General features: G+C 44.1%; 2 protein-coding genes and 1 long non-coding RNA gene across 4 annotated transcripts; 2 read left to right on the forward strand and 1 right to left on the reverse strand.

Moving 5' to 3' along the window:
* The first annotated feature begins 12,219 nt into the window (after positions 1 to 12,219).
* Positions 12,220 to 15,375, forward strand: LOC121809951. 2 transcript variants are annotated; one of them, XM_042210801.1, is made up of 3 exons: positions 12,220 to 12,713; positions 13,120 to 13,236; positions 13,448 to 15,375. In XM_042210801.1, exons 1-3 carry the CDS (start codon positions 12,402 to 12,404, stop codon positions 15,065 to 15,067), a joined length of 2,049 nt encoding a protein of 682 aa, XP_042066735.1. In that variant the 5' UTR covers positions 12,220 to 12,401; the 3' UTR covers positions 15,068 to 15,375. The 2 variants fall into 2 exon arrangements, with proteins under 2 accessions (XP_042066735.1, XP_042066738.1); XM_042210804.1 differs by having other exon boundaries at positions 13,502 to 15,375.
* Positions 15,376 to 15,795: 420 nt separating this feature from the next.
* Positions 15,796 to 17,897, reverse strand: LOC121806635 (reactive Intermediate Deaminase A, chloroplastic-like). Its single transcript, XM_042206750.1, has 6 exons — positions 17,675 to 17,897; positions 17,404 to 17,519; positions 17,055 to 17,099; positions 16,494 to 16,567; positions 16,329 to 16,378; positions 15,796 to 16,043 (listed from the first exon to the last, which is right to left on the reverse strand). Exons 1-6 carry the CDS (start codon positions 17,844 to 17,846, stop codon positions 15,946 to 15,948), a joined length of 555 nt encoding a protein of 184 aa, XP_042062684.1. The 5' UTR covers positions 17,847 to 17,897; the 3' UTR covers positions 15,796 to 15,945.
* A 1,305-nt stretch (positions 17,898 to 19,202) lies between these two features.
* Positions 19,203 to 22,018, forward strand: LOC121810077. The gene is made up of 3 exons (XR_006052352.1): positions 19,203 to 19,502; positions 19,584 to 19,667; positions 21,548 to 22,018. It is a non-coding gene; the product is annotated as an uncharacterized LOC121810077 (long non-coding RNA).
* Positions 22,019 to 22,265: the final 247 nt, after the last annotated feature.

Below are 22,265 nucleotides of genomic sequence, written 5' to 3' on the forward strand. Positions count from 1 at the left end.
GGGCACTCCGGTCATGTCCAACGGAGACCATGCAAAGACGTCTTTATACTCCTTGAGGAGCTGGATGGTTTTTTCCCGAAGTAGGGGCGTTCCCGCGAAGCCGATCTTAACCGTTCTGGATGGATCGTCTTCGTACAGCTGAACTGTCATCGAGTTCGGCTCCGGTATGACTTCGGTCATCGCCTCTGACTCCGGCTGCTGTGATTGCTATGCTTGGTGGTGCCGATCTGACTGCTCGGCACTTCTAAGCGCAATTTGCAGACATTCCTTTGCTCTCTTTTGGTCACCTCGGATGACCGCTATCCCTCCTTTAGTAGGGATCTTGATGGTGAGGTGATAGGTGGAGCAAACGGCCCGAACTGTGTTGAGCCAGTCTCTTCCCAGGATGACGTTGTACGGGGACCGAGCTTTCACCACGAAAAACTCAATCATCGTACTGGAGCTAGTAGGCGCTTTCCCCACCGTGATCGGAAGGCTGATAATACCTTCAGGGCGGGTGTCCTCCTGGGTGAAGCTCTTCAGGGGAAGCGGAGCCGGACTGAGCCGAGCTGGGTCCACTTCTAGTTTGTCGAAGCACTCTTTAAAAAGAATGCTAACCGACGCTCCTGTATCCACAAACACCCTGTGGATCAGTTTGTTTGCCACTCCGGCTTGGATGACAATGGCGTCTTGGTGAGGAGAGATGGCCGGGACGGGATCAGCAGCCGAGAACGTAATCACTTCGTCCTGCTTCAGCCTTTTATGCGTTGGCTCCTCTCGATTGGAGCCTCTGCGTTCTGACTTTAGGGACGACTTGGTCTTCCCGGCAGGGAGCGCGTCAATAGTCTGGATTACTCCATCATATTGCGGCTCGTCATCGTCTTCGGGATCCGGCTGCCTTTTCGGATCCTGAGGAGCGCAGTTCGCACCACTCTGCTTTTTATTCTTCTTTGGCTGCTTGCTTCGGTATTTTTTCAATGTCCCTGCCTTCACAAGAACATCGATACCTGCAGCCAAGTTTCTGCACTCCTCAGTATCGTGACCGTGGTCTTGATGGTAGGAGCAGTAGCTATCCTGTGGTCGGCGCGCGGCTGATTTCGTCATCCGCTTTGGCTTTTCGAATAGGTCAGAGTGCAGTTCGAAAATTTCCGCTCTCGGCTTGTTCAGCGGTACGAACTGAGCGGGCGGCTTCTCGGGATTGAGACGAGGTCCCAATCTGTCTTGCACCGGAGCCCTTTGAATTCTTTCAAATGGAGTCCGGCGAGGATGCCCCTGATCGCTATGATCGGGCTTCCTTCTGTCTCCTCGGGTCGATGAGCTGTCTAACGACCGTTTGCGACGGTCTGCCTCATCGGCCCGGGAGTACTGGTCCGCAATGTCCCACATTTCCTGAGCTGTCTGCGGACCGCACTCAACGAGCTTCCTGTAGAGAGCTCCGGGCAGGATTCCATTTTGGAATGCCGAGATGACAAGCAGATCGTTGAGATCGTCTACTTGCAGGCATTCCTTGTGGAATCTTGTCATAAAGTCGCTGATTTTTTCGTCGCGACCTTGACGAATGGAAAGCAGCTGAGCCGAAGTGATTCGGGCTTCCGCTTTCTGAAAGAACCTCCTGTGGAAGGCATCCATTAGATCTCGGTAAGATCTGATGCTGCCCTGGGGGAGGCTATCGAACCACCTTCTCGCGTTCCCGATGAGCAGCTCGGGAAACAGCTTGCACATGTGGACCTCGTTGAGACCCTGGTTCGCCATGTTATATTGATAGCGCCCCAAGAAATCGTGAGGGTCCACGAGCCCGTCGTAAGTCATCGACGGAGTTCGGTAGTTCTGTGGTAGGGGAGTTCGGGTGATGTCGTCCGAGAACGGAGTCTTCAGTGCTCCGTACACGGCGAATCCGATATCTCGTCGGTATGGAGGAGATTGAGTTCTCCTGTGATTCCGGTACCGAGGAGGAACTGGAACATGTGGGGGACGGGGATTCTTTCTCCTGGGAGATGCGACACTACTGCGGTAGTGACTTTCTTGTGCGGAGGGGGAAGGAGAATCCGTCGTTTTCGTCTCCGGCTGCTTTTGGCTTTTTCGCAGGAAGGTTAAGAATTCCTCCTGCTTCGCCGCCAAAAACTGCTTGACAGCCTCATTCAAATCGGGCTGCTGGGAAGACTCAGTGGGACGATTTTTGGAGCGGCTTGTTCCTTCGCCATGAGAACTGGTGGTGGATTTATCCCTAGGCTGTTTTCCAGACCTATGGGATGGATTGGCTTCCTCCTGGTTCTCACGGGCAGGAATACGGGTACTCTGCGATCTGGTATGCATTTTTTGAGTGGAAAAAATGGATCAAAAATTCGCTTTATCACAAATTTTGTTCTCTGTTTCCCACAGACGGCGCCAGTGATGGATCCGCGAATTTCTGATGTTAGTAAATGCTGGTAGAGAATGAAGATTACGACACAAAGAATTTACGTGGTTCGATTTACTGAAGTAAATCTACGTCCACGGGAAGAAGGGAGGGCAAGATTGTATTGCTTGATCTGGGATTACAGCTTACAACACAGACTTGCTATATGCTATTTTATCTCTAGAGAGCTTAACCCTTTTCTATCTGATCTAAGTTCTATTTATACATTGAACTAAGGTCGTGGTTTGCAGCCCCACTAACAAGATCGTGGGTGAGCAATAACTGCTCAATAACTGCTTCGTACCACTAAATAGATCGTGGGTATAGCGGAGGTCGTGGAGGCCTTTCATGAGTCCACTAACTCCTAGTTCGGTCGAATGCTGAGACCGAACTGCTGGACTTTACCGATCAGCTCTTGCCGATCTGAGAGGAGAGCTTGACTGGTCGGCTTTTACCGAGCTGTAGGCTGAGTCCGAACTCTTTGGTCGTGCCGAACTCTTTGGTGCCGAACAGATACTCTTTCTTGGGCTCTGGGCTGATGGGCCGTCACTGTTATTGGGCTTGCCATTAGGGTTTAGTTCGTACCCCATCAGTCACAAACTTAAAAAGTGTCTAAAATATCATAAATATTTACAATGTAGAACAAGTTTTTTGCTGAAAATATCTTATTTGGGCCGTGTTGAAGTAACAAACAGAATATAAAGTTTGTGATATTTTAGACTAATTTAAAAATTTGTGGAAATACCAAAATTTGGAAAAAATTCATGATTTTACTGATCAATATTCCAATTTGAAATTGCGAAATTAATTTTTCTGCAATCTTAGAACGATTAAAATCGGCGTGTAGACGAATCAATTTTACTGAGGAAGCACTTGTGCCTATTAATTTAGATTATGTGATTGGCTACATGGCGTGAACATGTATTAAACGACATCATTTTAATCCCCAAACATCTTGTCCACACATATATTAGCCAATAATTGACTAATCAAATGCTCACATCTTTGTTTGGAAATGACATCAAAATTATTTGTTATTCCAGTACAATATAGATAGTGTTTGAACATAGGATTCTACTGTAAATACGAATAATATAATAGCTCAACTTGGCCGTTAATGCAGCATGGCCAAACACCCACATGTATACATATACTGATATACATATTTTCTGAATTCTTTATATATTCCTAACTCAGAAGTTATCAAAACGGATGTCAGTTACCTATTTGATTTCGGCACAAACAAATTTTTAGTCTTCAGCCATCTACAAGGAGTATTTGATATTGTTTCATATAAAAACATAAAATAAGATCAAAATATTATTTTCCTTAATTATAAAATTGCTGTCTACTTGAAAAATGAGTAAGCTTGTGGATGAAAATTAATTTTTACTCTTCATATACGCTTTTTCAGTCAAGTGCATTGTACAATGAGATTATTATTACAACAATGCTCAGCCACAGTATGGTTTGTCACAAGGTGTCAATATGATAAATACTACTGTAATAAAAAAAATGGTAGTACTACTAAACAATAATTTTGAATAGTGCTTGAATGTTTTTACAGAAAAACTAAAAACTGCTTTTGCGTTTTTGGGCATGAAACTTATACTCTCCGCATACCCAATCAAAATTTATCCTCATTTTTTTCTTTGCTAGAAGAGAAAATTGTAACTAAAAATTTAAAAAGACTACTAGTATATTTTTTTCATTGTTACTCCAGCTATATTCCTTCCCAAGTAATACATTCAACTATATTTTCTTTCTGTAGTTACTTAAGACATTAATTTTTTTTTAATCTTGTGTTATCCAATGAATATGACATTTTTTGTAAAGGAGAGAATATCAAAATGAAAAAAATCCAACTTTTTATTAAAAAATTTGTTTTGTATCATTTGTTTCTGATAACAAAATTCAAACAATTACTCGAAACCAGCACAAAAAGAAATGCCACTCCACTATATATAGCTGTAATCATTGACATGCAAAAAAATAAAGACCCAAAATAGTAGTAATAAGCTCAATGGAAGAGAGGAATACACATATAATCTGGAAATAAATGGCAACTTAATAACTTGCCTTAAAAAATTATAAAATGCAATGGAATCTGATGAATCCGCGAATTTCTGATGTTAGTGAAGAATGCTGGAAAACACAGATCAAGACACAGAGAATTTACGTGGTTCGATTTACTGAGGTAAATCTACGTCCACGGGAAGAAATGAGGGCAGAGTTGTATTGCTTGATCTGTTTTCTTACAGCTTACAATACAGACTTGCTATTTTGTATTTGATCTCTAGAAAGCGAGAGAGTCTTAGAACGTAACCCTATCTATCTGATCTAGGTTCTATTTATACATTGACCTAGATCGTGGCATGCAGCCATTTACTAGGTAGTGGATGTCGTGGAGATCGTGGCGATCTTGCATGGGTCCACTATCCTGCATGAGTTAATGACTGCTTGACACCACTAAATAGATCGTGGGTGTAGTGGAGGTGGAAATCCTGCATGAGTCCACTATCTCCTAGTTCGGTCGAATACTGAGACCGAACTGCTGAATTATTGCCGAGCAGCTTTTGCCGACCTGAGAGCAGAGTTTGATTGGTTGGCTTTTACCGAGCTGTAGGCTGGGGCCGAACTCTTTGGTTGTGCCGAACTGAACTCTTTAGTCATGCCGAACTGATACTCTTTCTTGGGCTTTAGGCTGATGGGCTTTGCTGCTGTTGGGCTTGTTTAGTACGTACTCCATCACTACCCCCCCGAAAAGTGAAGTGAATCACTTCGGCATTCTGGATAAAGGTACGGGGTAAGTTGATGTTTGTCCTCGGTCTGATGAAGTGAACTCTTCTTTGACCGGACTTGGCTTTGGTCTGATGAAATAAACATCTTTGACCGGACTCGTCTTTGGGCTGATGAAATAAACATCTTTGACCTGACTCGTCTTTGGGCTGATGAAATAAACATCTTTGACCGGACTCGTCTTTGGTCCTAATTTGGCGAGTTTTATCGCTCGGATCGGACTTTCCGTTGTCCTAATTTGGGGATCGGACTTTCCCTTGTCCTAATTCGGCGAGTTTTATCGCGTGGATCGGACTTTCCCTTGTCCTAATTCAGGCAAGTTTTATCGCGAGAATCGGACTTTTGTTGCAGTTCGTTTCAGACGAAGTGCTTGATTTTTAAGCCGAATTGTGGTCTTGTATCCTCTTTAGAAGCTTGGACTTCACAATCGTTGGCTTATTGCAGTTCGTTTCAGACGAACTGCTTGTTTAAGCTGAATTGTGGTCTTGTATCTTCTGTAGAAGCTTTGACTCACAATCGTTGGCTTGTTGCAGCTCGTTTCAGACGAACTGCTTGTTTAAGCTGAATTGTGGTCTTGTATCTTCTGTAGAAGCTTTGACTCACAATCGTTGGCTTGTATATGTTCTTAGAAGGGGATCAGCCTTCGAAGAACAAGATACCTCAGTAACATTTGTAAGAGACGACACGCACAGAGACAGACAAAACACATATAGACAAATAAAAAGCACATAGAGACAAATAAAGACCAAGTAAACCAAATAAAGCATATTGACTGAACAGGACTCAAGACTGACTGACCGGACTGTCTCTTACAAATGGAACTTTTTGAGGTTGGAAATGTGCCATGTTCGGGGTACCTGTTCTCCTGACATGTGAGCCAATTTGTAAGACCCTTTGCCGAGGACTTCTGACACCCGATACGGACCTTCCCATGTGGGTTCGAGTTTGCCCAGCTTTTCTGCTCGGCTTACTTCGTTGTTTCTCAAGACGAGATCTCCCACTTGAAATTGCAGCTTCTTCACCCTTTGGTTGTAATACCGGGCTACTTGCTCCTTGTACTTGGCTGCTTTTATGCATGCCAATTCTCTTCTTTCTTCGGCAAGATCTAGCTCGGCTCTCAGTCCGTCGTCATTCATTTCTGAGGAGAAATTTAGAGTTCGGGGACTGGGTACGCCGATCTCCACCGGAATCACGGCTTCAGTGCCGTACACCAGACTGTACGGAGTTTCACCGTTGGAGGTTGTGGGTGTAGTTCGGTAGGACCATAGGACTTGAGGGAGATTTTCTACCCATTGTCCTTTGGCTTGTTCTAACCGAGCTTTTAACCCTTTCACCAGGATACGATTTGTTACCTCCGTTTGTCCGTTTGCTTGTGGATGAGAGACCGAAGTGAACCGCTGTTGAATATTCAGCTCTTGGCACCAATTCTTGAACGTCTTGTCGGTGAACTGAGTCCCGTTATCCGAGATGAGGATGTGGGGTATGCCAAATCGGCACACTATGTTCTTCCAGACGAAGTCCAATGCCTTTGAGCTCGTTATCGCAGCTAATGGTTCAGCTTCCACCCACTTCGTGAAGTAGTCCACGGCAACGATAAGGAATTTCATTTGCCGAGGAGCTAGAGGAAGTGGTCCCACTATGTCTATGCCCCATTGCATGAAAGGCCAAGGGCTCTGCATAGTGGATAGATCGGTCTGCGGCATCCTTGGGATATTTGCATGGATTTGGCACTTCGGGCAGGTCTTGACGAGCTGCACTGCTTCTTGTACCAAGGTTGGCCAATAATATCCCCATCTTAGAACTTTTTTAGCTAAAGCTCTAGCTCCGATGTGGCTGCCGCACGATCCTTCATGAACTTCTCTGAGGATGTAGTCCGTCTCTTCTGGTCCTACGCACCGCAATAACGGCTGGAGGTAAGACTTTCTAAAGAGGACTCCTTCATGAAGTTCGTACCGAAGTGCTCGGCACGTGATCTTCCGAGCTTCTCTCTTATCCTCGGGCAATTGTCCTTGATCCAGATACTGCAAGATTGGCGTCATCCAGTTCGGCGAGCTGGATACTGAACGTACCTCGGCTTCATCAATGCTTCGATGCATTAATTCTTCCGCCTTTGAGCTCGGATCTGAGGCCAACTTACTTAAGGTATCTGCTCGGCTATTTTCCGCTCTGGGAATGCGGATTATCCGAAAATAGGAGAAACTTCGGCTGATGCTTTGCGCTTTGTCCAAATACTTCTTCATTCTCTCGTTACGAGCTTCACTTGTACCCAACATGTGATTTACTATGACTTGTGAATCACAATGGACTTTGAGAGATTTGATGAGCAGACTTTGCGCTAACTGGAGTCCGGCCAGGAAGGCTTCGTACTCGGCTTCATTATTAGTAGTGGGGAATAGGAACCGAAGTGAGTAGGTTACCTCGTGTCCGTCGGGAGCGACAAGTAAAATACCAGCTCCACTTCCCATCTTGTTTGAAGCTCCATCTACGAATCCGCTCCAGCAGTCCGGCGGCTCTACTTCGGATTCCAAGGGCTGTGCTAGTTCGGCATTGGCAGAATTCTTCTGTTCGGCAATAACAGGAATTGCTTGATCGAACTTTGCTTCTGTAAGAAAATCTGCCAAGGCTTGTCCCTTGATGGCTTTCCGAGGTAGATACTCGATTGAGTGTTCTCCCAGCTCTATGGCCCATTTGGCGATTCTGCCTGATGCTTCTGGCTTAGTCAAAACTTGCCGAAGAGGCAGATCGGTTAAGACGCATACCTTGTGAGCATAGAAGTATGGCCGCAGTCTCCTTGCTGCATTTACTAACGCCAGAGCAATTTTCTCCAGAGGTTGATACCTTGTTTCTGGACCTCTTAATGCTCGGCTTGTAAAGTAGATGGGAAACTGCTTTAGGCCTTCTTCTCGTACAAGCACCGCGCTAATGGTTTGATCGGATGCCGCTAAGTATAAGAAAATTACTTCGGCTTCGGTTGGAGCAGAGAGAATAGGAAGCTCGGCTAGATAACTTTTGAGCTCGTCAAAGGCCTTTTTCTGCTCAGCTCCCCACTCGAATTTTGGTGCCTTTTTCAACACTTTGAAGAACGGCAGTTGCTTTTCGGCTGCTTGGGAAAGGAATCGATTCAGTGCGGCTAGACATCCGGTTAGCCTTTGCACGTCATGTATGGACTTCGGCATTGCCATGTTCTGAACGACTTGAACTTTTGAGGGGTTTGCCTTGAGTCCGTCCTTTGAAACCCAACAACCCAGAAACTTTCCCGAATCTACCAAAAAGGTACACTTTTGGGGATTAAGTTTGAGGTTGGCTTTCTTGAGCACGTTGAGAGTGGACTTGAGGTTGTGCTCGTACTCCGAAGTGCTTTTGCTTTTGACAACTATGTCGTCGACATACACTTCAACCTGTTTTCCGATTAGGTGCCGAAAAAGCTTGTCTACCATCCTTTGATAAGTGGCTCCGGCATTCTTTAAACCGAATGGCATCTTTTTATAAGCGAAAATGCCGAAATCGGTAATGAAAGCTGTTTTCGGAGCGTCACTCTCATCCATCAATACTTGGTGATATCCTTTGTATAAATCAAGGAAACAGAAAATTTCGAAGCCGATCAAAGCTTCTACTTTTTTATCTATATTCGGAAGGGGATAGCAATCTTTAGGACAGTGCTTGTTTAGATCGGTAAAATCTATGCACATCCGCCATCCTCCTTCTTTTTTCTTGATCATCACAGGATTGGCCACCCAAGAAGGATATTTCACCTCGAATAGTACATCCGCTTTTAGCAATTGGCGGACTTCGTCATGGATGACTTGGCTTCTTTCTGCCGCAAAGAGTCTTTGCTTCTGTTTTACTGGCCGGATTGAAGGATCAATATTTAACCGATGAGTGATTACCTCGGGGGGCACTCCGATCATGTCCAACGGAGACCATGCAAAGACATCTTTGTACTCCTTGAGGAGCTGAATGGTCTTTTCCCGGAGTAGAGGCGTTCCTGCGAAGCCGATCTTGACCGTTCTGGATGGATCATCTTCGTATAACTGAACGGTCATTGAGTTCGGCTCTGAAGTGACTTCGGTCATCTCGCTTGCCTCTGACTCCGGTTGCTGTGATTGCTATGCTTGATGGTGCCGAACTGATTGTTCGGCACTTTTAAGCGCAATCTGCAGACACTCTTTTGCTCTCTTTTGATCACCTCGGATGACCGCTATCCCACCTTTAGTGGGGATCTTGATGGTGAGGTGATAAGTAGAGCAAACGGCCCGAACTGTGTTGAGCCAGTCTCTCCCCAGGATGATGTTGTACTGGGACCGAGCTTTCACCACAAAGAACTCGATCATCGTATTGGAGCTTGTAGGCGCTTTTCACACCGTGATTGGAAGGCTAATAATACCTTCAGGGCGGGTGTCCTCCTGGGCGAAACTTTTCAGAGGAAGTGGAGCCGGACTGAGCCGAGCTGGATCCACTTCCATTTTATCGAAACATTCTTTAAAAAGAATGCTGACTGACGCTCCTGTATCCACAAATACTCTGTGGATCAGTTTGTTTGCCACTCCGGCTTGAATGACAATAGCGTCTTGGTGAGGAGAGATGGCTGGGACGGGATCGGCATCTGAAAATGTAATCACTTCGTCTTTCTTCAGCCTTTTATGTGTTGGCTCCTCTTGATTGGAACCTCTGCGTTCTGCTTTTAGGGACGACTTAGTCTTCCCGGCAGGGAGAGCATCAATAGTCAGGATTACTCCATCATATTGCGGCTCGTCGTCGTCTTCGGGATCCTCATGCCTTTTCGGATCCTGAGGATTGCAGTTCGCACCTCTCTGTCTTTTGTTCTTTTTCGGCTGCTTGCTTTGGTATTTTTTTAACGTTCCTGTTTTCACAAGAACATCAATACCTGCAGCCAAATCTCGGCACTCCTCGGTATCGTGTCCGTGGGCTTGATGGAAGGAGCAATATTGATCCTGAGGTCGCCGCGCGGCCGATTTCGTCATCCGCCTTGGTTTTTCGAACATATCGGAATGTAGTTCGAAAATTTCCGCTCTTGACTTGTTTAAGGGTACGAACTGAGCGGGCGGCTTCTCAGGATTGAGACGTGGTCCCAATCTGCCTTGTACCGGTGCCCTTTGAATTCTTTCAAAAGGAGTTCGGCGAGGAAACCTCTGATCGCTATGATCGGGCTTCTTTTCGTCTCCTCGGGATGAGCTGTCTAAAGACCGTTTTCGACGGTCTGCCTCATCCGCACGGGAAAACTGGTCCGCAATGTCCCACATTTCCTGAGCTGTCTGCGGACCGCACTCAACGAGCTTCCTGTAGAGAGCTCCGGGCAGGATTCCATTTTGGAATGCCGAGATGACAAGCAGATCGTTGAGATCGTCTACTTGCAGGCATTCCTTGTGGAATCTTGTCATAAAGTCGCTGATTTTTTCGTCGCGACCTTGACGAATGGAAAGCAGCTGAGCCGAAGTGATCCGGGCTTCCGCTTTCTGAAAGAACCTCCTATGGAATGCATCCATTAGATCTCGGTAAGATCTAATGCTGCCTTGAGGAAGGCTGTCGAACCATCTTCTGGCGTTCCCGATAAGCAGCTCGGGAAACAGCTTGCACATGTGGACCTCGTTGAGACCCTGGTTCGCCATGTTATATTGATAGCGTCCCAAGAAGTCATGAGGATCCACTAGCCCGTCATAAGTCATTGACGGTGTCCGGTAGTTCCGCGGCAAAGGAGTTCGGGTGATATCGTCCGAGAACGGAGTCTTTAATGATCCGTACATGGCGAACCCGATATCTCTTCGGTACGGAGGAGATGGAGTTCTCCTGTGGTTCCGGTACCGAGGAGGAACAGGAACATGTCGGGGTTGAGGATTCTTTCTCCTGGAAGACACGTCACTACTGCGGTAGTGACTTTCATGTCTGGATGAGGAGGGAGAATCCGCCGTTGTCTTCTCCGGCTGTTGGCTCTTCTGCAGGAAGGTTAAGAACTCCTCCTGCTTCTCGGCCAAGAACAGCTTGACAGCTTCATTTAAATCGGGCTGCTGGGAAGACTCGGTGCGATGACTCCTGGAGTGGCTTGTTCCTCCTTCGTGAGAACCGGAGGTAGATGTCTCCCGAGGCCGTTTTTCAGACCTGCGAGCTGGACTAGCTTCCTCACGGTGATCACGAACGGTATTACGGGTGGTATGTGATCTGGTATGCATTTTTTTGGGGTGGAAAAAGGGTCAAAAATTCGCTTTATCACAAATTTGGTTCTCTGTTTCCCACAGACGGCGCCAGTGATGAATCCGCGAATTTCTGATGTTAGTGAAGAATGCTGGAAAACACAGATCAAGACACAGAGAATTTACGTGGTTCGATTTACTGAGGTAAATCTACGTCCACGGGAAGAAATGAGGGCAGAGTTGTATTGCTTGATCTGTTTTCTTACAGCTTACAATACAGACTTGCTATTTTGTATTTGATCTCTAGAAAGCGAGAGAGTCTTAGAACGTAACCCTATCTATCTGATCTAGGTTCTATTTATACATTGACCTAGATCGTGGCATGCAGCCATTTACTAGGTAGTGGATGTCGTGGAGATCGTGGCGATCTTGCATGGGTCCACTATCCTGCATGAGTTAATGACTGCTTGACACCACTAAATAGATCGTGGGTGTAGTGGAGGTGGAAATCCTGCATGAGTCCACTATCTCCTAGTTCGGTCGAATACTGAGACCGAACTACTGAATTATTGCCGAGCAGCTTTTGCCGACCTGAGAGCAGAGTTTGATTGGTTGGCTTTTACCGAGCTGTAGGCTGGGGCCGAACTCTTTGGTTGTGCCGAACTGAACTCTTTAGTCATGCCGAACTGATACTCTTTCTTGGGCTTTAGGCTGATGGGCTTTGCTGCTGTTGGGCTTGTTTAGTACGTACTCCATCAGAATCCAAGTTAAATATTCCAAATCTGGGTTACCGCTGGTGGGATACCACAAAGTAATTTTCAATTCCTGAATTAAAATAAAATGGGAGTCCCAAAACGTCGCCGTCTGGTTACAAACGACTAGCTTTATTAGACGCAAAATGCAATCCGACGTTTGATCTTTTGATGTACTACTAATTCTTAATAGAAAAGCAAAAACCGTTGACCGTACAAATCTATACTCACTCCGCCGGCGGAAAACGCTCCAAGATCCAGCCTTTCGAGCTTCAACCTGCAAAAGGAGTTCAATTTCAACGCTTTTTTGTAAATGGGGGAGCGTGGAAGATGAAGGTCACAATAGAGAAAGGTGTCGCTCCCGAGAAGCCGCCGCGCCGCAAAACCCGTTCGGGGGTCCGATTGAGAAGAGAATCCGGAGCTCCGGCTGCGAAGCGGAGCAGCCGACCGGAGACCCCTTTACTTAGGTGGAAGTTCGATGAGAAGAATGTAGCTGTGGAGGAGGAAGAGGACAAGTCCGGGGAAGTCGCTCGCCGGAGGAAAAGGGCCGGGGCTTCCTCCAGGAAGCTCGCCGCCGGCCTGTGGCGGCTGCGGCTGGCGGAGCTGCAGGATAATGTCGGTCAAGGAGGAGGAGGGCTTCAGGTTGATTTTTTTTCTAATATTTCTCTAATTAGGTTCTGATTTGTCAAGAGATAGGTGTGTTTGTTTGTTTATTAGGGTTTTTTAATTAGGCTGTCAATGTGCAATTTCATGAATCTTGTCATATGATTTCCGTTTGGCGATTGTGTGTATGTATGTGTGTGATTAATGTTGGTTGTATTTCAAAATTAGAAACAAGACTGGTGTGATTAAAATTGATTTCTTCATTTATTATTGGTTGGCAGTTGGCTTTACTGGTGATTAATTGTGATGATGTGTCATCTTTGTTTTCTCTATATGTCCTTTTAGTGCTTCTTTGATGATTGTGATGCTGTTTAAGATCCAATGCTGTTATGCATTGTTGCTAGTTTTTCTAGTTCAAGGGATTGATTTCGATTGTTGCTTGCAGTCTCGAGGTGGCCATTTCAGAGCCTCAATCTATTGTTGCCATGCTGACAGAGCGCATCATGAGGATCCCGACTCTCCACACTCCGTCTCTGGTCCTAAACATGGTCTTCCCTACAAGGTTTACTTTTTATTGCTGTTTATTTCCAGGTTATCTTTTGTATGATTTGGTTTCTGTATTCGTTTCAGTGTCAAATGAATTAATTGAAACGTCATAGAATGTTTGTTTAAAGAAAATTTATGTCGTAAAGATTGATTTATTTGTAAACTCACTTGAATCTTATGCCTTCTTTGCTCGAGCGAATTTCAATGTGGTTTCTTTCTTCTTGCAGATTTTGAATACTACATTTTATTCTGAAATTGAAAATCCTCTTTACACCATGCAGTTTGAGCCTTCTTCTCAATTTCCAAACTATGCAATGGAGGGTGCAACAAAGTGGGATCCCGATGGTTGGAAAGCATCGGATGAAGTGAAGCAAATATTTGGCCCAACAAAGCCTAATAATGAGCACCGAGCAAGTTCTGCTAAGGTAATATCTGCTCTTGAGGCAGAACTGGAGAAGGCTAGAGCAAGAATCAATGAGCTTGAAACTGACCGTAGATCTTCAAAGAAGAAACTAGAGCAATTCTTGCATAAACTTAGCGATGAAAGAGCTGCATGGCGGAGCAGAGAGCATGAGAAAGTCCGTGCTATTATAGATGATATGAAAGCTGATGTGAGCAGGGAGAAGAAGAACTGTCAAAGGCTCGAGATCGTCAATTCTAAGCTGGTAAACGATTTGGCTGATGCCAAGGTATCAGCCAAGCATTACCTGCGGGAATACGAGAAGGAAAGGAAGGCCAGAGCACTGATAGAGGAGGTTTGTGATGAGCTAGCCAAAGAGATTGGAGAAGACAAGGCTGAAGTGGAAGCGTTGAAGAGAGAGTCGATGAAATTCCGGGAGGAAGTCGACGAAGAGAGGAAGATGTTGCAAATGGCCGAGGTCTGGCGTGAGGAGCGAGTTCAAATGAAGTTGGTCGATGCCAAGGTGATGCTCGAAGAAAAGTACTCCCAGATGAACATGCTTATAGCAGATCTTGAGCCGTTCCTGAATTCAAGATCCGATTCGCAGGAGATAAAGAAAGCAGATTTTTTACGGCAGACGGCCACCTCTCTTAACATACAAGATGTCCGAGAATTGACATATGAGCCCCCAAACTCTGATGACATTTTCTCCGTCTTCGAAGATGTCAATTTCGGCGAGTCCAATGCGAGGGAGGTAGAGCCGAGCGTCGGCTACACCCCTGCAAGCCATGCCTCCAAGATGCATACAGTGAGTCCTGAAATAAAGATGCTCAACAAAGACGCATCTCACAGGACTTCCAATGTGTATATGAACCAGAGTGGCGAGCTGGAAGAGGATGCGAGCGAGTGGGAAACTGTGAGCCATCCCGAGGATCAGGTCTCGAGTTACTCCCCAGACGGAAGCAACCCTTCAGTCAACAAGAATTTCTGGGCCAGCAACGTCTCAATGAATGAGACGGAATGGGAGAAAGTTGGAGGGCAGGAAGGACCAATAATGGAAATCAATGAAGTCGCCTCAGCAAGACTGAGGCAGTTGAAGAAGGTTTCTTCGATATCTAAACTATGGAGGTCGTGCCCGAGCAATGGTGATAGTTACAAGATCATATCAATCGATGGAAGGAACGGAAGGCTCTCAAATGGTAGGCTTTCTAGTGCAGGTGTCATGTCACCTGATCACGGTTCAGGAAAAGGTTGCCTTAGCCCCCAAGATTTGTCGGGACAATGGAGCTCGCCCGACACTGGAAACCCACATGTAAACCGCACTATGAAAGGGTGCATTGAATGGCCACGCACCGCGCAGAAGAACAGTTTGAAGGCGAGACTGCTGGAGGCGAGGATGGAGTGCCAAAAGGTCCAGTTGCGCCAGGTTTTGAAACACAAGATCTGAAACTCCACTAAATGGATAAGGTAAGGTAAGTGGCTGCTCGACCACGTGCAGTGCCACGGGGCCTAGGATCGTACCATCAGAGATAGCGGCTATCGGCATTCGCAAAGCTAAGGTATGGATTATTATGAGGTTAGCTGATATCAGTTTTGCGGATGAGCAGCCTAAGCAAATGGGAGTAGTATTCGTAAGTTATGATGTAATATGTTAAATTTTATTCAAGAAAAACAGTTAACTGATACAGAGGGAAACATTGTATCTGTAAATTTGGCTTCAGACAATTTGCTTCGTTAGTTGCTTATCTTCCATCATTCACAAGTGTCTGCTACTAGATTTGCATGAAATCTATATGCAACCAAAATTTGCGGGTGAAATACTATAATTGTTTCCACAAATTAGACCCATTCATTAAGGTGTATCAACAATGTCTTAATACTTTCAAATTTGTACATTTTATTCGTTTGTACTGCTTTGAAGCTGATTTAAATTTTAGACGTATATTGAAGTTTTTCATCCAATGTCCAAGTCCCACCTCCTCTCTTGTCAATTTTTCGTTGCATTTATCTCTAATGAAAAGAAGATATCCCTTTTAATTTACCAACGTATTTGCATAATTGGTGATCCATTGCGGCTGTCAAATATTCTCTCTTTTTTTTCCTTTCTTTCTTATACTCTCAGTAGCTAGTTTTTGGTGGTTTCAACTTTCGATATGAAAAAAAGAATCATATACATTTCGATTGCAAAGATGGAAAGGGATTTTATTTGATAATCTCATACAAGTCTGCAGTCTCCAAATTAAATGTCCAGATTTCATGGAGAATTAGTATGGTTTCGAACTACATCCCGAGTACAGCCTAATATTGGACAATTAGCTTAACATGCTACTGCAGTGTGGCTATGCACTCGATTTCGATCCTTGCATCCAATGGTAAGGCGGCAACCTGGTAGGTAGAACGAGCTGGGGCAGGTGCTGGAAAATCTGCACCACCAGTTGCAGTTGATTCATTAGTACTTTGCTGAAATATAATCTAAGTTGCTATTTAATGCATCCTACACACGCACAAAACAAACTTGACAACTATTAGATGTTCTATAATACGAGATGGTTTAACTAATGAAAGTGGATGAAAATTTTCCAAGAGAAGAGCTATATACAATGATTGAAGAGCATGAGAAATCAAACTTTGGATACCAAAGAAAGAATAAACATTCAACTAAGTAATTTACATTCACAAATATAAACTGACTTCGTTAAAAAACTCACATTTAGCATATATTTCATTAACTTTCTTGAAGTCTTTCAGATCTGCCAACCTAGACAAGAAAGAAACATAGAATTAATTGGGGCACCAAGTCTTTTAAGAAGAACAGAAGGTCCTTGCACGTGTGCGAGGGGAAGGGTTTTTAGGACTGCAAAAGAAGCACCCACATGATTGTTGTCTTAACAACGGAGGCATAGCTGGCACCACTTGCCTTGAGAATTTCACCCATATTCTTAAGTACCTAGTATTATGCAAAAGCATAAATATATATCAGCAAACCATTAGTAACAAAGAACATCACAAAAATATCAATATCTGCAAGTATCCAGGATAGCATTACATGTACTTTCACCAAAAGGCACTGCCTACAACTCTACAAGTGCAAAATTCAGAAGGAAAACTATAGAATAACAGAGTTACACCTCTTCATCATGTTAGTGTTAGAGCTTCTTGCATGCAGGTTGGCTCGTTGATCAAGAATTAATTTTAATTGATTTGAACAACAAAAAATGATCTCATTATGCCTAATATTTATAGTAGCAAATCTTATGTTCATCGGAAAGCCTTACATGTAGTGAGAGATTTGCGAATTCATGTGTTTAGGCTTCCACAAGTATACATGTGTTGCAAACTATACATGTTTGCTACTTTGTTTGAAATTGAATTTCAACACAATCTTCAGAATAAGGATTCCATAATGCAAGAAAGGTTCGGGTATAACAGCATACCTGCTCAGTTTGTTCTTCTACGCTATCCGAGACAAACTTTCCGGTCTGCACATCAAACAAAGAATGTGCACTGTAACAGCCTTGACACATTTACAAACTCCATTTTGAATAGAAGTTTTCCAGCACAGACAGACACACACACTCAGACACTATATATGGAATCATGTATATACAGGGAGAATTGGGATCTACTCCTACTAGACATAGGCCATAATGTAAAACATGCCTCTTTATATACAGCAATGCTTCTCTTATAACAATGTTTTTTTTATAATGATCAATCAATAGACCAAAATGGTTCCCAATTCCTACACTAGGAAAAGTTTCTATATATCCAGTAAGTACAAACCTCAGGAACAAGTCCAAGAACACCAGACATGAATAGCATATTATTTGCTTTGATGGCTTGAGAGTAGGGCCCCAATGCTGCTGGGGCTTTATCTGTCTGGACAGCTTCCTTCAAAACTAGTTTCAATACCACAATGGAAAAATCACAGAAAACCTAAATCAGCCACAAAAATAAAAACAAAGAAACAAACAAATTACTCAAAGTAAAGATAGAAACCCAAATATAGATTCGTCAATAATCTCAGGAAGAAGGTAGAATCGGCGTAGATCACCTGGGGTAGCAGCATCAGTGGAGATTCCTAACGAAGCGAAAGGGGGCGACGGGCCGGAGCGGCGGAAGTTAGCGCCAGCCAAGGAAACGCAGCCGATTCCGACGGCTAAGCGTAGAGAGCCGACATCAATCGCCGGCATGTGGAAAGTCCTCGCGGCGGCGCACCACGCCATCACTCTTTTTCACTCGTTTTTTTTTTTGGAGAATTCGGAAAAAGGGGCTAAATACGCAATCCTTTCGTAGGATTAAATTCGCATGCCTTTCAAAATATGAGATCATGACATGCGAATTTTTCAGAATAAGGGATTTTTGAGGTTTTATCTATTTTTTCTTCTTTTTTCTTGTTATTTCTTTCATGATATTTATAAATTGACCAAACTACCCCTAATTTATTCACTACAATTTTTTATTCCAATTATTTTCATCCAAATCACCAAACATCAATTCCAAAAATTAGCAATTGAAATCCTAGAACGTCTTTCTCTACCCTCATGCGCAGCCTCCAATTTGCAATCTTTCTCTTTCTCTTTCGTTTTTCCACTCTTCCTCTCGCCCTATCTTTTCTCTTGTGCAGCCGTCAGCGACCACACAAAGTGGTCCTTTGTTCACGTCTTCATCGACGCTGCTGCTGCGTACCATCATCCCCTACTCTCTAAATCAGTCGGAGCCTCCCGTCACGCTGTTGCAGTAGCATGTCTTAGCCACTGTCGCTCGATGGCAACCACGCGTCCTCGCATCACCAGGGCGCCGCCTCTTCCGGTTTCGAGACCGTCCACGGCCGCCGTCTCCGGAGACTTTAGCACCTGTCGCCTCTCTCCCTCGGCACCCTTATTTCAAAAGCAACTGGACACCTCAGTCTTCTCTCATGGCTACCCCCATCCGTCCCCAAATTTAGAGAGCTAAAATCCGTCGACTATCTCTTCTCTCTCTTGTTGCACAACCAAACATTTCCATCGCTCGGTTCAGGCGACGTCATCGCGCCTCGCTGACAGCCAGTGTCACCCTCTTGGTGCTCAGAGTCGTCAGCCCTCTCAAATTCGCCACGACACAACATCGTCGCTGCTCGAACTCCCTCGCCAGCCACCGTGCCTCATCGACACAACGTGTCGTCTGCTGTCCGAAGATCCTTGAGCCCGAAATCAGTCTGCTTAGGGCTCATGTTCTCGTCGAGCATGAGGTCTCGAACTTCAGGTTTCCATGGGTAATCATTTGGAGGCTGCGGTGTTTTGGGTGAAAATTGGATTGTAATAAAAAATAGTGTTAAAATTTTAGTGAAAATGATAGAGGGCAATTTGGTCAATTTATAAATATCATGAGAGAAATAATAAGAAAAAGAAGAGAAAATAGATAAAAATTCAAAAATCTCTTTTTCCGAAAAATCCGCATGCCACGATCCAATATTTCGAAAAGCGTGCGAATTTAATCCTAAATTTCGAAAGGCTTGCGTATTTAGCCCCTTTTTCCGAAATTTCTCGTCGTGTAAGGAGGCGTTTGGTTATTTTGATAACCCAAGATTAAGGTTTCTATCACTCTTTAAACTGTTGTTTGGTTCTCATGATGGGTATCTCACAGCCAGCACTGTTCACACTAATATCATCAGATTTGTATCACAATTTCAACCTCCGTTTATAATCATTCTTTGATCACTGTGCCAGATTAAGATCCCCTTTTCCACTTTGCCCTTGCTTTATTCACAATTTCAAAATTGGATTTACCAGATCCGTTCACATCTCCTCCATCTCTCTACTTCGTTCATTTTGGGAACAACACTACATTTCTCAGAGGAGCTCTTCTTAAAATTGGTTCATCCTTGGAACTACGAGTGCACGGTAAACCCCTCTCGCTTCATTGTGTCGATTAGCATGTGAATATGGGTACAAACCCTTGCTGATTCTTGAATCCTAAAACAGGAGGAAATCCGCAGGACGCCGACTAAGACCCAACACCGAATTTCACCGTCGTCAAATTGGAGTATTATCTCAACGAAACTGACGGTGAGTCATTCAATCTGCTGTGAAATGCAACCCTATGTTCCCAATAGTTTAGTTTTGTTTTGATATTTGCCCTTCGGAGCAGAAATTGAAGATTTCCAGATTATACACTTGTCCGGTTTGATTTGATTTGCTCTTTGTCAATAAAACTGAAAAGTCAATATTTGAGTGTGATTTATACTGTGCTGTGTTAGATCGGCTTTGAATTAGTTTTTAGTACCTATGTGTGTGCCAAATGAGATATCTGCTACCCATTCTTTCTTTCTGCGATGTGTGATGCATTTGGCGATTCAAGTTTAACATCATGTAGTTATATTGCTTGTTGGGTGAACTATAGTTGTATACTTTGTTGTGTTGTAGTTTTTTCCTAAAGTCTTCGCAAAAGGGGGTGATGGCCTGTGTGGTTCGTGTACACCCCATCGTTCATGTGAAGGTAGAAGATATACTTAACCTGCTGCGTATTCAAAGAATCATCATCCTGAACATATACTTAAAAAGAAGAGCTCGTTCACGTGTCGTCGTGTTACCAATCGTGTGGTTAGGTATTCACTAATAGATCGGGTCCCTCCACAAGTGAAGCATATGAATAGGCTCATATCAGTTAGTGATGTTGACTGCTTTTCAAACCTCCGCATGGATAGGAATGCATTTGGTCGTTTGTGTATCCTTCTCAAAGAACAAGGAGGCCTAAAGGATGGTCGATATGTGTTACTAGAGGAGCAAGTAACTATTTTTTAGGCATTCTAGCCCACCATAAGAAAAACCGTATAACTGGTTTTGAGTTTCGACGCTCTGGTGAAACCATATCGCACTATGTGCATCTTGTGCTTAAAGCGGTACTCAGACTCTATAGTATTCTCCTACCTAAGCCTGAACCAGTAACCAATAGTTGTGTTGATGCGCGTTGGAAACACTTAAAGGTAATCTAAAATTACTATATCATTTAGCTAAATTTTAGTGCTTATAATTTACACTTCGTGTTGGGTTCAACTGTATTAGGGTTGCATTGACGCCTTAGACGGGACATGTATAAATGTCTTAGTAAGGAGCGTGGATAAGCCACGATATCGGACAAGGAAGGGCCAAATCGCGACCAATACATTTGCTGCCTGTGACCGCAATGTGAAATTCTTGTATTTTCTACCCGGATGGGAGGGATCAGCCGGAGACTCCAGAGTGCTTAGGGACGTTGTTACTAGAGATGGTGGGTTGCGAGTAAACAAAGGTTGAATGGCACCGATCTAGTGTTAAGAACTGAATCCTTTCCACCTTCATTTTTTTTATAAGCTACCCACTACCCACTCCTGTGGCGAAAATTGTGATTTTTAGGAACTTACTACCTATGCGATAATGGATACGCAAATTGTGAAGGATATCTGACTCCATACAAAAACGTTCGGTATCACTTGAAGGAGTGGGGTGTTGGCAGCCAGAGACCCCAAAATGCATGGGAGTTGTTCAACTTGCAGCACACTAGGGCTCGTAATATTATTGAACAGGTTTTTACGGTGCTGAAGATGAGGTGGGGCATCCTAAGGAGTTCAAGTTTCTATCCGATTAAGATCTAAATCCGCCTGATCATGACATGTTTCCTGCTACACAATTTCATACGTGGTGAAATGCTCAATGACCCAATTGAACAACATGTTGACAGTGCTACCCAATATGTGGAAGAGGATGACGGTCTTGGCGCCCCGGATTTTGTTAATCAAGTAGAGCCATCGACGGAGTGGACTCAAATGCGTGATGAGTTGGCTAATTCCATGTGGAATAATGTGTGTTTTATTGTGACTACTTCAGTTTGACTTAAATTAATTATGGCTTTATTTTTTTGGACATACTTGAATGCAACGACTAATGGTGTTCTGTGTATGTTTTTGTAGCAACCAAATGTCGATGGTATTTGAAGAAATTGACCTGGCTGTGTATGTAGCCGAGGCAAGATGAAATTGCTTTGCGCTGGGAAAGAAGCTATACATGCCGGGAGATACTACTACAAATGTCCGGCTAGTGCAAAACATTCAGGGTCTTTTTTATGGTGTGATGAATTCCATAGTCGGCACGAAGATGGGAAACAACCAACATATGTGATGACTCAATCGTATCAACCTATGAAGCAAGGGTCCTCTATAGATAACGTGAAAAATAAAAATGTGTCTTACACTAGTAGTGTTTGTGGAGTTTGTGGTCGTTGTCGTGCTGAATCCCGTATGAACTACTTGTTGGTCATCATGGGATTAGTTTTAGTAGAAAATAAAAAATAGTTTCGATCGTATCCCAGACATTAATCTACCGCCAGCCTACTTACATACACAAAACTATGTTGAGTAAACTTTTTATAATGACTGATTCCACTGCATGCAGCCCTACTCCAAAACCCCATAGTTTTATCGGCGGCCCTACTCCAAAAGCCCAGAGTTTTGTCGGAGGAAATTTAGTTCCACTGATCATTCTTCATAATAAAGGGATAAAATATGAGCAATACTAGATCCTTATAAATTACTTAGGCCACTCGCAACGCGTTACGCGGGTGGCCCGTATTTCGTTCCTGCGTGACGGAACTAGGGCGGGATGCGTTGCAGCGTCCCGTCACCAGCCCGC

Source organism: Salvia splendens, chromosome 6 (assembly GCF_004379255.2).
Source record: "Salvia splendens isolate huo1 chromosome 6, SspV2, whole genome shotgun sequence".
Lineage (NCBI taxonomy): Eukaryota > Viridiplantae > Streptophyta > Magnoliopsida > Lamiales > Lamiaceae > Salvia > Salvia splendens.